We start from the raw sequence: 14,775 nt of genomic DNA, 5'->3' as shown, positions 1-14,775 counted from the left end.
AATATGTTCGAGAATATCTGTCTGTCAAAGCTGTCATTCCCCTGAGAGTGATGAGAAAACACTGAAATCATTTAGAAGTGAAAGTTTACATCTACATCACAATATTTTCACACAATTATATCCTATAACAAAGCCTAATTTACTTGAATACAGGTGTAATCCGATGACATTTAATATTTTATTATTTGTGATCATGACACCACAGTTTAGGGGATTCTCTGCCACGACAGACAAAACAATCAAGATAAATATTTCATCATTATTTAGCACCATCAGGAAGTGAGATGATCAATAAAACATGAGAAGGAGGAAGAATTCTTGTCAAAATAATACTGTAGTAAATTTGTCTTTTGCTTATTGTTTCCTTTTTTTCTCACATTATACGTTTAAATTCTGGGTTTTCAGGAAACCAATAAAACAAAAGCTTTATCAGTTTAATCAGGAAAATTCATATTCTAACAGATGCGATCCTTTCGCGATCATTCGGTTTCTTTTATTAAAGAAAGATGATAAAACAGACACACAAAGAATGGATATTTGTATAGGTTCTTATTCATTTGCTTTCTGAAATCCAAATGTGGCCATTGCTGATCTCTGTTATTACAACATTATGAATCTGACTTTTAACATCCGTGTTAATAAATATCTCATGGTGGTAATTATTACTTGTTTAACAGATACACAGTAAGTAACATGTACATAAGGGGCCGTGTGCAATAGCTGTTAATGATCCTATACATGTGAACACAACTTGCCTGCCTGATGTAAAACAATAGGCCTCATCTTACACAGCTTGGAGGCCAAATGTGATCAATCTCACCTGAAAAATTATCAGTGAGGCAATTACGCTAGACAGACGGGCTCTTTTCATCTGAAGCACCGGTGTAATTAAATTGGGATAAAATATCATTAGAGGTGACAGGCTGTTATGAGACATGATAATTTACTGCCCTGCACTGAGGAGCCACTCAAGCCCAGGGTGCTGTGGTCACTCTGGAGAATGCTTCCATCTAGTGGCAGAACTTGATACTACTCTTCAAACGGGCATCAGTGACACCAGAAACAGAGGATTCACAGCATATTAAAAGATTTATTGATTTTGATAGATCACTGTTAACATTTGATAACTTGTCTCGTTTTCGCAGCGAAGAACTGTACAGGATTAACGAGGCATGAAACTGTTACATTACATATCAGTATCCGGCAAATACAATACTGATGTCTGATTTCAGTCATAGCTATCCTCCTGAAAGCACTGAAACGTTAAAATTAAGATCAAAAATAATATTTTAATTAATTCTCATATTGCAATACAAAGACAGTTATTTGAAATTATTGATGACGCAAGACAAAATTGAGGCAAAGAGGAAAGTGGTAGAGATGTACAATTGAAGAATGCTGTCGTATTTCAAAATGAAGAGGTGACAACAGAAGGCAAACGGAACATAAAACTTTAACCCCAAAGTATGGGAACTATAACTATAACTTAATCAGCAACAGCGGTAGTGGGAACTACTTTACAAGTGTACAAGTTGAAATTGGAAGAAAACTATGAAAGCAGGTCTATAGCATTGCACTGCTCCTGCAATTATCCCACCAAAGTCGTATTTAAAAAAAGATATGGAGTGTAACACAGCAGAGTGCAATCGATCAGGTTCCTGTTGGAAGTGTCTAGTAGTCGTACTCCTTATCGATGAACTTGGCTATACTGGAAAGCTGAACATTCGTTGTGCCCTCATAAATGGTGCCTGCGAAATGAGCACAAAACAAAGTATTAGAATAAAATCCCTGCAGACAAAAAAAAGATATTTTATGTTAGATCCCCCCCTGCCTAGAGATCTACTCTACAGCTTTCCCTATCATGACTAAGGAGGGTTAGGGGTCGGGGTGAGTGGTTTTTTTACGCAGCTCACTCTACCAGAGTTCCAGCTGGAGGACCACGGAGCCAACGTGAAAGTGATGAGAGGAAAAGTGACATGTTGCCCTGGCAGTTTCCTTGGCACCGTGTTTGCATAACGACACTCTGAGAGGGGGAATTCCTACAGGGTCCCATTACAGCCACAGCCTCCTTCTCCGCCTCACCCTGGTCCAATCACAGGCAGCTACACCTGACCCTCCCGCAGCCCTCGTGATTTGTGTTCTTTCCACCTTGTAGCTTTAGTGGCAGTTACACAACTCAACTCTAAAAAAAAAAAACGACTTCACAAACAGTCTGGAAACACATGTCAACAGTCATCTGGAGGTTCATGTTGGTGCAGTTATACTCACCAATTTTACAGTCTCTGTAGTATTTCTCTATGGGATAGTCTTTTGTGAAGCCGACCCCTCCCATCCATTCGATGCACTTCGACGTGGTTTGTGTTGCAAGCTGTGGAAAATAAAATTGATGCGTCATTGACTGAAAATATTAAACATAAGAGAGTTTCCTGGACAGGATAATAACATCTGATACTGTAGAATACATAAAACATGTAACACAGGCTAAATAAGAATAATCAAGGGTCAGCAACACTGATGAGATTAGCTTAAAAACTAACTTGAGGCAAGAGTGTTATAAAAAAGCAAATCTATAGAAACAATTCAGATGTCAGAGGTTTTAAAACATGTCCTCAACATAGTCAAGACCGAGTTCACGCAGGGCCCTGTATTTAATAATATAATTTCTAACATAATTCTTTCTTTTTGGCAGATAGTACAGGTTTGATTCTGGCAATACATCTCAGTTGAAAGAAGCAGGACTGATTGAGCATGCTAATATGAGCTCCAAAGATCAAATGCTGGTCGAAAAGACCATCAAGATCGTGAAAAGTCCTTGACTCAGAAAGCTCACCTCTGCAGTGAAGTATTTAGCCATGCAGGCCTCCTTAATGAAAGGTCTCCCAGCTTCCTTCAGGCGAGCAGCGTTGTACGTCAGCAGCCGCGCGGCTTCGATCTGCGTCGCTACATGCGCAATTTGGTGCTGCATGCCCTGGAATACAAAGAGTTCCACAACACCATGAGCACTCGCTGAACAATGCGCCGGCTGGCAGAGTTTTGTGATCAATCGTACACATGTAAGGTAAAAGAGGGGAAACGTTCACCTGGAAGTCAAAGATGCGTTTTCCGAACTGCTTCCTCTGTCTTGTGTAAGGAATGGTGTTGTCGAAGCAGCCCTGTGCCAGACCAAGCATCTGAGACACATCGAGACAAAGTTAACACGCAACAGGTCTTATCTTGAGTAGAGCACATTGGGCTTGTTTTGAACTAAATCAAATAAAAACAATCTCATGGTCTACCTGACTTGCAATCCCAATCCGGCCCTCATTCAACATGCCGATGGCATACTTGTACCCATGACCGATCTGACCCAAAATGTTCTTCTCTGGCACCTACAATGAAGAGCAGGGAAGTAAGGAAGAGTCCAAATGTGTAATTCTTTCACATTACTCTGGTTTCTGCATAATGTGTTTGCTTGTACCTTGAGATTGTCAAAGTTGAGCGGGCAGGTGGAGGACGCACGCAGGCCGAGCTTGTTCTCCTTTTTGCAGATTTCGAGCCCCTCGGTGTCCCGATCCACGATGAAGCAGGTGATGCCTTTGTATCCCTGTCAATCACGAGAAAACAATAATGATGATATATATATTTATATATCTGTGAGGTATTAACAGCTTCCTAGTCCATAAAAGAAAATTCTAAACCACGTAATTTATTTCAATATGATATGTGCCTGTGATAAATACTAACAATTTAAGCATGATTTTAAACTTGAGCTATAGATCTCTGTGATTCTGTTGTTTGATTGGCTTATTAAATCACTCAAACCGAGCCTTCCCAGGTTGAGAAAACAATGTGAAATGATATTTGGGTTGTGGTCTGGTTCAGTCACACTGGCTGGGCTGTTTACCTGACTTTATACTGCGTGTGCCTGTTATCAGGGTAAATATCAGGATCGGACACAAAGAACAGACTGTTGTTGATTGTGGTTCAGCTTCGGCTACTTTCCTCTCAGGCTTGGTCAGGTTCGGACAGAAAATCATTTTTAAAGCATAAATATCACACAATATTTGACTAACTGATTCCACCATATTTCACTCTTTTCTGACAATTTATAGTCAAATCTGTAGATTGTTTAATAAACAATTTACCATAAATTGGGTCCTTATAAGTAATTACTCTCTATAGCACAGTGTTGTAATTTATGAGCTGCAGTAAACAACGACAGCAAAAACAACAATGGGCAGTAACTCACAGCAGAGAAGTCCACATTGGCCATCACCAGGAATACACCTGCGTGCTCTGCATTACTGATCCACATCTTGGATCCGTTGATGATGTAATAGTCCTTGTGTTTCTCAGCACGCGTCCTCAGAGAAAAGGCGTCACTCCCCGACTCTGCTTCGGAAAGGCAGAAGCTTCCGATCTGTGGGACATGTCGACACAGGTACATGAGGAAGCGCAGGAGAGCTTCCAGGAAATGCAGAATGTGCCGAATCTGTCACGTGATCTGTTACAATTGTTGATGGTCCCCCTTAATTATAAAATAAAAGAAAGAAAGATCGAACTGCTCACCATGTCTGTTGACAGTCGGCTGAGGTACTGCTCTTTCTGAGCTGGGGTGCCCAGCTGGGTGAAGAGGGTGTTGATCAGCGTGTTCTGGATGTCACACAGAACCGCCACAGATGGATCCACCTTCGCCAACTCCTCAATGACCAGAATGGAGGAGAAGAAGGTAGAGCCGGTGCCACCGTACTCTGGGTCGATCTCGATGCCCATGAGCTGCGAAAAAAGTCGACATACAAGTCATTCAACAGATTTAAAGAAAGGCAGTAACTCAAATGTAATGACACCTCGGATAAAACTCAAATTAGTAAATGACATACGCCTTGTTCAAAGAGAGATTTGATCACTTCCTCATCCATGGCAGAGTCTTCATCCATCTTTGACACAAATGGAGCAATGCGCTCTTGTGCATATTTTTTCACTGTCAAGACAAAAAAAGGAGACAGATGTTTAGTGTTCTGAGGACTTTCTGTCTCCAGCCGCAGCAGCAGCAGGACTTGTGTTTCCCCTCCACTCCTCCAGCTCACCTGCCTCCCTCATCATGCTCTCCTCCTCCGAGTAAGTCTGCAGGGGAGGGAAGGAGACCCCCGCGGCCGCCTCGTGTGCAGCCACGTCCGGGGAAGATCTGGTGGACATGCCCCTCCATCCAGCCTGGCATGACCCCCATGGTCGGGGGGTCAGTCTGATGCAAGACTGAAAACAAAGGACATACGCAGATGACACATATGCAAACACACCGACTACACTGTTTAAACAGAGGGGTTTGTAGCATTTAAGGGGCCACAAACAAAATGCATCTTACAGCTAATGCACTCATACTTTTAGCTTCACTTTAAGATGCTAATAAGACTTTGATTAGTGTCTTCAGCCATTGATACACTGCCTTGTTGTTAGCTAAGAACCCAAACCTAGCAAGGTGTCATGGGATGCTAGTGCTAGCGTTAACAGCTGTTTGCTAATAACGTCAATGATAAATAGCTAACACAGTGGGGAAATACTGAATTCAGAGAAGCATCGTAAAGCATGTAAACAGAAATACTGAGTCTCACCTTAGTAAAGATCCTGAGCAACGGAGCGGCCATACTGGGTTACGAAATGTTTACATGCTGCCTCCACGGACCGCAGGACATTTGTAGTTTTGCCATATTGATGCACTATGATGATGAGAACTGTCAAAGAGAGCAAATTCCAACTGCACGGCAAGGTTATTTTAATTGTGATATTCTTGGATGTGAATAAAAATAAATCGGACACATAGAAAGCTACTGATGTGAGAGCTGTTATTATGGGTAGTTTGTTGATGATCTGGTTTCTACCGACGGTATATGAAGGCAACATGAACAACCCCGGAATTGAGGTGAATTTTTTTTTAAACAACAGGTGATCAAATAAATCTGATATAATATTGACCGCACATCCAAAACGTAGTGAGAGTTCATGTTGAATATAATCATTCAAACTTTAAATATATCTAAATATGAATGTAGTAACATTTATTTTAATTTATATAAATAAAGACATAGGGACAGCTCACCTTCAAAGTAAAAGTTCAGGAGGCCGAAGGTTTGATTTGATTAATGGGTAATGAGTGAACCTTACTCCTTGTGCTAGAACATTCCTAATTGATTATTTAAAAACAAAATTAAAGATTGAGGAGGATTTACATATTCGTTTGTTGTACCATTTCACCCTCCAGCCCGGCAGGGGGCGGTAATGTGCGTATAAGCTGGTTGATGAACTGCAATTCAAACTCGAGGAAGAAAAGGAGGAAGTTGACCTGGTAACGACAGCAGCTAATAAACAGAAACACTTCGCCGGTCATTTGTTCCCAGAGCTCAGTTCTCTCCTCCTTCTCTGTTCCGGAATAATATTGATCCTTCGCTGAAAGGTCAGATATGAATATTGCGTCAAACAGTCGGTGCTAGGTAGCGTTAGCATTGCTATTAACGCCTGTTAGCTAACGTATCTAAGGCGGCTGCTAATCACGTTAGCTACTTTTGGTTATCAGGTGTCTGACCACCGACCCCTCTCCTCTGGATCTCTGCAGGCTCCAACACAGAAAGAAATGGACGAGATAAAGACCGAGCCGGTGGATTTTGTGAAGGAATTTCAAGAATACCTGACACAGCAAACCCAGCACGTCAACATGATCTCAGGCTCCGTGTGTGGAGAGAAGGAGTCCCTGGAGCCGTTTCAAGCCGGTGGGAGGGACACACTGTTTGCAAATATATGAAGAAACATAAAGTGATGTATTATTTAAAACGTTAAAGGTCACGGTGGACGTTTTGTTTTTCAGCTGCACCCAGAAGTGAGCAGAATGGCCTGGACCCTCCGTCTGTGGAGGTGAGCCTGGCGATGGAGGATGGGTCCGATGTGCAGATGGACGGCCTGGAGAGGACCTGTGATGGCAAATACAAGTGCAGCTACTGTAGCTATGCCAACAAGGGCATGGCTCGCTTAATAGAGCACATCCGCATCCACACAGGTCAGTGGAAACACCATGCCCATGAATGTACTGTCTATCTGAAACACCACAGGGGATCCAGACAGTCATATACCGGCGATTGGGGGTAAAAATGAGAACGCTAACAATTATATCATGTAATTTTACTCACAGGAAGTGTCCTTAGTCAGAGTTTACAGCACTGTGTATATCTGCCGCAGACTTAGGCATAGACTGGAGCTGCAAAAACTAGTCATATAATACATTTTTCAGTCAACAAAAGAATTGATCGGCAACTAATTTAGCAATCAATTAATCATTTTACTATTTGCTCCATGTAAAAAAGGCAACTGGATCCTGGTCGCTGCCTCTCTCATAAGCGGATCGGATGCTTACTTTGTCATCTATAATAGTAAACATAATATGTTTGACACGTTTACTGTAAGAAGCCATTTAGAATGACAGACCAATTTGTAAACTATGATAAAGTAATAAGTTGTATAGACGGTGATACCACTTAGTTCTCCCTCATGCCTGAGGCAGAGTCTCGTGAACTGCAAAACCTTGTCTGTGACAAGCACACAACCTGTTAAGTCAACATAGCATGAATATCAATTGAGTCTGTTAAAGACTGACCACAGATATTTGGTAAGTTGTTCACCAGCTATCTTGTTACAATTTTGTGTACATTAACTATAAAAGTTATTTGTTTGTCCTATTTACAGCATGTCAGTGTGACTGATGAAATTCTGGAGAATTTATCCTGAAACAACAGTTTCATTTTGATTTACATGTGTTTGTATCATCTAGCTGCTCTTAGTATACTCTATCTACTAATTGTCTCATTGCTGTTTCCTCTTTTACAGTAAAATATTTAATATAAAATTACTGCAATTATTTCCTCTCCTGACTGTCCCCCAGGAGAAAAGCCACACCGCTGCCAGCTGTGCCCATTCGCCTCAGCATATGAGCGCCATTTGGAAGCCCACATGCGTTCGCACACAGGAGAGAAGCCATACAAGTGTGACCTCTGCGCCTTCCGCTGCAGCGACCGCAGCAACCTGTCGCACCACCGTCGCCGCCGCCACAAACTGCTGCCCACAAGGGTCGTTCGCTCCTCCTTCTCCAACAAGAGAATGCTGAGCGCCTTGCAGAAGAGGACGGGCGCGCTTGGCTTCAGCAGGCGACTGCTTATCAATTTCAACCCTCCCTCCATGGTGATGCCAAAGTCGGATTATCTAAACGACTTGTCTCACAAGCTCCACTACCATATGAATGGCAGTGAGTATAAGGACCTTCCCAAGGTAGATGAGAGTGATAGTCACAACAGAGATGCTAATGGTCTGACGTTTAATAACCCTCTGGACCAGCTTTCCACACTTGCTGGCCAGTTGGCCGACCTTCACCCTGAGTCTCAGACTGCAACATCTCCAGACAGGGAGTTTTTAGAAGATGAGAAGCCCATCCTTTTACATCAGGTCTCTATTGACCAGGTTGCAATGTGTTCAAACAGAATGCAGACATCACCTCCCAAAGAAGAAGAATCTCCCACCTCAGGCCGCGGCAGTTGTAGTCCTGTTCCTGGCCTCGGTTTTGAGAACAACATGAACACGCTTCCTGCGAGTGTGAGCAACAGCCAGCCGAGCACACCCCCCCCTGCCCTGAACACACTGGACCAACAGCTCTTTGAAAAATGCCCGCACTGTGATATAGACTTTTCTGACAATATACTCTTCACCATTCACATGGGCTGTCATGGCTACGAACATCCATTCCAGTGCAACATCTGTGGACACATGTGCACAGACAAATATGACTTTGCATGCCACTTTGCCCGTGGCCAACATAAAAAGTGATTTCTTGTGACAAGGAAGCATATAGAGTCAAAGATCCTTGTGTTTTCGATAAATTGTATTAAACGTAGTGACACTGGTTTTATATTTTTGTTTTTGTACAGCTCACTAATTATTTTACACTCACTAACTGCACTATATACTTGGCTTACGACAGTTCTACACAACTTTCAACTAGGAGCTTTTTGACATTATTTGACTGAATTCAACGACAGACACAAAGTAAAAGTTCAGGAGGCCGGAGGTTTTATTTGATCCTTACTCCTTGTGCTAGTTGATGTGAACAATATCTCATTTATTTGATCACCGAATATAAACTACAAGGTTTTGCATTAATTTTCAGAATTATATGAAATTAAATGTGTCCCACACTGTGATTCTTGTAAAGGCGTCATAAGCCAAGGATGGAAACTACTGGGTTATTCTCTAACAATAGGTTTTGAAGCATGTAAAATCATCCAGCACCTAAAATCCAAAAATATAAAAGTAACTTTTAAGTAAGGCTGCCAAATATATGTATTAAAGTAATAAATACAATGGTTTTCTCTGAAATGTGTATCAAAAGCAGCATAGAATGCCGCAGACACACACACACACACAATAATTTGGCCATCTTCTTAATGTGTCTAAAAACAAATTCATTAGCCTGAAATAAAAAAGAAATTAAAAAAAAGAAATAATAATCCTTACAATTTCAATAAGGCCTCACTGTCTTTCAGTGCCTGTCAGTGCTCGGGCCCTCATTAACAAATATTGTATATATGATATTTATTAATAATCTCACTCAAAAATGTTACGACAAGAGATGACTGTCAATTATGTAACATAAGAGGAATAAATAACTGAACATGCCTTTGTGACTTGCCTAATGCCTATTAATGTGGCAAATTGTCAAACAAGTGATGACACTCAACGGTGTTTCATCCTTAAATATTCTGCGTTCAATAGTACTATACATGCTGGCACACTCCATTTGTGTGAACCCTGCAACAAGGTGTTTCTGTGTTATTAGTCATTGTTATTGTTCCCACCACTTTCCCTGAGTTAGAAGCTGATAAATACGTCACTACCAACCAAAATGTTGTCTCAGTGTATGTCAAATAGTAATATGAGGCCATATTTGGAATTAAATGACTTAAATCATCATTTTTCAATGCTCCATATTTATACTCCATACAAGGGAATAAATATCGGTAAAATAATGGTGGAAAATAAAGTCATACATTAGGGTATATGATGGGAAATACATCTAGAACATTCCTAATTGATTATTTAAAAATAAAATGAAAGATTGAGGAGGATTTACGTATTCTTTTCTTGTACCATTTCACACTCCAGCCCGGCAGGGGGCGGTAAAGTCCGTATAAGCTGGTTGACGAACTGCAATTCAAACTCGAGGAAGAAAAGGAGGAAGTGGACCTGGTGACTACTGCAGCTAATAAACAGAAACTCTTCGCCGGTCATTTGTTCCCAGAGCTCAGTTCTCTCATCCTTCGCTGAAAGGTCAGATATGAATATGGCGTCAAACAGTCGGTGCTAGGTAGCGTTAGCATTGTTATTAATGCCTGTTGGCTAACGTATCTAAGTTGGCTGCTAATTACGTTAGCTACTTTTGGTTATCGGGTGTCACAAGTGAAAACCAAAGTTATCAGGCGTCTGACCACCGACCCTTCTCCTCTGGATCTCTGCAGGCTCCAGCACAGAGGAAGAAATGGACGAGATAAAGACCGAGCCTGTGGATTTTGTGCAGGACTTTCAAGAATACCTGACTCAGCAAACCCAGAACGTCAACATGATCTCAGGCTCCGTGTGTGAAGACAAGGAGTCGCTGAAAGGTCAGATATGAATATGGCGTCAAACAGTCGGTGCTAGGTAGCGTTAGCATTGTTATTAACGCCTGTTAGCTAACGTATCTAAGGTGGCTGCTTATTACGTTAGCTACTTTTGGTTATCGGGTGTCACAAGTGAAACCAAAGTTGTCACGCGTCTGACCACCGACCCCTCTCCTCTGGATCTCTGCAGGCTCCAGCACAAAGGAAGAAATGGACGAGATAAAGACAGAGCCTGTGGGTTTTGTGCAGGACTTTCAAGAATACCTGACACAACAAACCCAGAACGTCAACATGATCTCAGGCTCCGTGTCTGGAGAGAAGGAGTCCCTGGAGCCGTTTCAAGCCGGTGGGAGGGACACACAGTTTGCAAATATATGAAGAAACATAAAGTGATGTATTATTTAAAACGTTAAAGGTGACGATGGGTTCTTTGTTTTCCAGCTGCACCCAGAAGTGAGCAGAATGGCCTGGACCCTCCGTCTGTGGAGGTGACCCTGGCGATGGAGGATGGGTCCGATGTGCAGATGGACGGCCTGGAGAGGACCTGTGATGGCAAATACAAGTCTATGGGTTTAAGTCATACAACGAATAACGTAGACTATTTGTTGAAGGTGCGATTTAGTAGATTGCCGTTGGAAGAAAAATTAGAAATCAAACGTTTGGGGCCACACAGACCACAAGACTTGGTCCTTCTGCAGCCTAGTGGGAAAATGACTCGAACTTTCAAGAGGGAGTGGTTTGAAAGAAAGACATGGCTAACTGCTAGCACAACAAAACGAGCACTGTTCTGTTTCCCATGCCTTCTTTTTGGAGATGCTAGTTTTATAGACTCAGTTTGGGCAACGGATGGATACAAAGACCTGAAGCATCTGACAGAAAGAACAGCGAAACACGAAAGCAGTAAAAGCCATATCAACTGCGCCATAAAATTGGGACTATTGGGATCGGTCAACAGAGTGGCACAGCAAGATAGTCTTTATCAGCAGAACATTTTAGAGCACAAACAGACGGAGGAGAATCGTTATGTACTGGGGAGGCTGATATCGTGCCTAAAGCTCTGTGGGAAGTGCGAACTGGGTCTGGTCTGTCACGACGAGTCAGCCGACTCAGTAAACCCAGGCATGTTTAGGTGCATTTTTGAGATGATGTGCGAGGGCGACACCAGGCTGAAAAGACACTACGATTCGGAGCCTATGTTCAAGGGGACATCTAGCACCATTCAGAACGAACTCCTGGATTGCATGTATGAGGTCTACAGGTGTGAGTTGGCCAAACAATTGCTGAACACCCGGTTTGTAGCTGTGCAGGTGGATGAGATCACTGATAACGCATGCAAATCCCAAATGGTCATAGTCTTGAGATACATGGTGGACAACAGTGTCACAGAGCGGTTTCTTGAGTTCATTGAAGTGAAGAATAAAACTGCCACTGGCCTTTCTACTGCTATCAAACATGCCCTTGAGCCAATGAGACTGACTGAAAAACTCGTAGCCCAAACCTATGATGGTACAGCGGTTATTCGTGGCAGTGCAGGCGGCGTGCAAAAACTTATGAAGCAAAGCTACCTAAAAGCAATATTTGTGCATTGCTACGCACACCAGCTAAACCTAACTCTGCAGCAAGCATGTGCATCCAGAATCAGTGAGCTGAAGGTGTTCTTTGCTGATCTGGCTGGTTTTGCCACCTTCTTCTCCACCTCACCGAATAGAACGGCTGCTCTGGCGCAGACATCAGACAAGCGGATCCCGCGGCCACCCGGCACACGATTGAATTTTGAAAGCAAGACCGTGAATGTGGTATGGGAAAGACAGGAAGATATACTGGAGTGTCTGGATAACATTCGCACTCATCCAGGATGGGACAAGGAGTCCATCAGCGAGGCATACGGCCTCTCCATGCACCTGCGGGACCGCACGTTTCTCCAATTGCTGGAGTTCTTTGCCAAAGTTATGCCAGAAGTGGATGTTTTGGATTGCATACTACAGCAAAGACAGATCGACGCATCTGAGGTGACTCGTGCAGTGGAGAATTTCAAAGTGCAAGTGAAAGAAATCAGAGATAGAGCAGATGAGATTGGTAACCAAGACAGTAAGGAGCCGGGCACAGCAAAGCGCAGGCAAACAAATACGCCTGCCGTGATGAAGGAGGCCTGTGATACCATGATTGCGCAAGTGGAGGACCGGTTCTCCAATATTGACCATCTTTTGGCTGCACAGCTGGTGGACTGCTCACTGTTCCCAAAGTTTGTGAAGTCATTCCCGGAGGCCCAACTCGCCTGTGCTATCAAGCTCTGGCCCAGAGCTCTCATGAACGAGGGGAAGCTGCAACATGAGCTTGCTCTTCTATACGGACAACCTGCGCTGCACACAGGAAAATCAGCACTGTTGCTGTTCCAGGCCATTCGGGAAAGCCACCTACAAGATGTCCTGTCTGAAACCTGCACTCTGCTCAGGATCATCATCACAACCCCCATGACGTCTGCGGAGCCTGAGAGGAACCTGTCAACGTTGAAAAGGATTAAGACGTTCACAAGAAACACGATGGGACATAAGAGACTGAATGCCCTCTCCATGCTTTCTATTGAAAACGAGTATGTTCATGGACTGGTGGATTTTAACAGCAAAGTCATCGTGAGGTTTGCTCAAGCAAAGAACCGCCGCGCCAACTTCCTTTTTAAGTGATCGGCATTGGTGAGTCAAACCCTTTTTTTTTTCTTTGGAGCTGAAGAACATTGTCTTTTTTACAAAGTTTTGTTTAATAAATTATGTTAATAAGTTATTTGAGCTAAGTTATTTGAGCTATGTGTCTGTCTAATGTTTTTACTTTGTTGCAATCATTTTACTTTAATGCTGTATTATAGGCAACATCTTTGTGTAGCGCTGAGTCCTAAAACATGTGAAATGTATTTGAAATAGAATTTCTGCTCCCTGCTGGCACTCAAAATGAAGCCCATATTATATCTTACTGGTCTATAAAGGCCTACTGCTTATAATAATCAGCTACCTCTATTTTTGTGACGGTGACATGACGTCATACAAAATTGCCCCACCAGAAATTTCAGGCTAAAATCGCCACTGGGATCGCTTAATAGAGCACAACCGCATCCACACAGGTCAGTGGCTACACCATGCCCAAGAATCTGCTGTTTATCTGAAACACTGCAGGTGATCCAGACAGGCGTATACTGGTGATGGGGGGTAAAAATTACAATTATAAAATGTAATTTTACTCAGAGGAAGTGTCCTTAGTCAGAGTTTACAGCACTGTGTGTATCAGCTGCAGATTTAGGCAAAGACTGGAGCTGCAAAAATTAATTGTTATTGACTAATTGTTCCATGAAAAAAACATCTATCATATGCACAACTGGATCCTGGTCGCTGCCTCTCACATAAGAGGATCTGATGCTTACTTTGTCATCTATAATAGTAAACATAATATGTTTGACACGTTTACTGTAAGAAGCCGTTTAGAATGACAGACCAATTTGTAAACTTTGATAAAGTAATACGTTGTGTAGACGGTGATACCACTTAGTTCTCCCTCATGCCTGAGGCAGAGTCTTGTGAACTGCAAGACCTTGTCTGTGACAAAAGCACACAACCTGTTGTTAAGTCAACATAGCTTAAATAACAATTGAGTCTGTTAGAGACTGACCACAGGTATCCTGTTGCAATTTTGTGTACATTAACTTAAAAGTTATTTGTTTGTCCTATTTACAGCATATCAGTGTGACCGATGAAATTCTGGAGAATTTGTCCTGAAAACAGCAGTTTCATTTTGATTTACATGTGTTTGTATCCTCTAGCTGCTCTTAGTATAATCTACTAATTGTCTCATTGCTGTTTCCTCTTTTACAGTAAAATATTTAATATAACTTTTCCTTTTTCCTCTCCTGACTGTCCTCCAGGAGAAAAGCCACACCGCTGCCAGCTGTGCCCATTCGCCTCAGCATATGAGCGCCATTTGGAAGCCCACATGTGTTCGCACACAGGAGAGAAGCCGTACAATCACCTCCTAAAGAAGAAGAATCTCCCACCTCAGGCCGCGGCAGTTGTAGTCCTGTTCCTGGCCTCGGTTTTGAGAACAACATGAACACGCTTCCTGCGAG

The 14,775-nt window shown here is 42.5% G+C and overlaps 3 protein-coding genes across 3 annotated transcripts; 2 read left to right on the top strand and 1 right to left on the bottom strand.

Moving 5' to 3' along the window:
- Positions 1-1,070: 1,070 nt before the first annotated feature.
- acadsb (acyl-CoA dehydrogenase short/branched chain) lies at positions 1,071-5,636 on the bottom strand. The gene is made up of 11 exons (XM_061094659.1): positions 5,589-5,636; positions 5,067-5,232; positions 4,860-4,960; positions 4,549-4,755; positions 4,229-4,399; positions 3,458-3,583; positions 3,276-3,368; positions 3,081-3,170; positions 2,831-2,968; positions 2,269-2,368; positions 1,071-1,748 (listed from the first exon to the last, which is right to left on the bottom strand). Exons 1-11 carry the CDS (start codon positions 5,619-5,621, stop codon positions 1,672-1,674), a joined length of 1,302 nt encoding a protein of 433 aa, XP_060950642.1. The 5' UTR covers positions 5,622-5,636; the 3' UTR covers positions 1,071-1,671.
- Positions 5,637-6,315: 679 nt separating this feature from the next.
- Positions 6,316-8,920, top strand: LOC133027947 (zinc finger protein Pegasus-like). Its single transcript, XM_061095124.1, has 4 exons — positions 6,316-6,427; positions 6,587-6,740; positions 6,836-7,024; positions 7,904-8,920. The coding sequence occupies exons 2-4, from the start codon at positions 6,605-6,607 to the stop codon at positions 8,836-8,838; spliced, it is 1,260 nt and encodes a 419-aa protein (XP_060951107.1). The 5' UTR covers positions 6,316-6,427; positions 6,587-6,604; the 3' UTR covers positions 8,839-8,920.
- Positions 8,921-10,253: 1,333 nt separating this feature from the next.
- LOC133028030 (zinc finger MYM-type protein 1-like) lies at positions 10,254-14,743 on the top strand. Its single transcript, XM_061095223.1, has 5 exons — positions 10,254-10,338; positions 10,527-10,670; positions 10,858-11,013; positions 11,109-13,357; positions 14,575-14,743. The coding sequence occupies exons 2-4, from the start codon at positions 10,547-10,549 to the stop codon at positions 13,346-13,348; spliced, it is 2,520 nt and encodes an 839-aa protein (XP_060951206.1). The 5' UTR covers positions 10,254-10,338; positions 10,527-10,546; the 3' UTR covers positions 13,349-13,357; positions 14,575-14,743.
- The last annotated feature ends 32 nt before the right edge of the window (positions 14,744-14,775 follow it).

This window comes from Limanda limanda, chromosome 21, assembly GCF_963576545.1.
Source record: "Limanda limanda chromosome 21, fLimLim1.1, whole genome shotgun sequence".
NCBI lineage: Eukaryota > Metazoa > Chordata > Actinopteri > Pleuronectiformes > Pleuronectidae > Limanda > Limanda limanda.
This window is presented reverse-complemented; position numbering and strand designations above follow the sequence as displayed.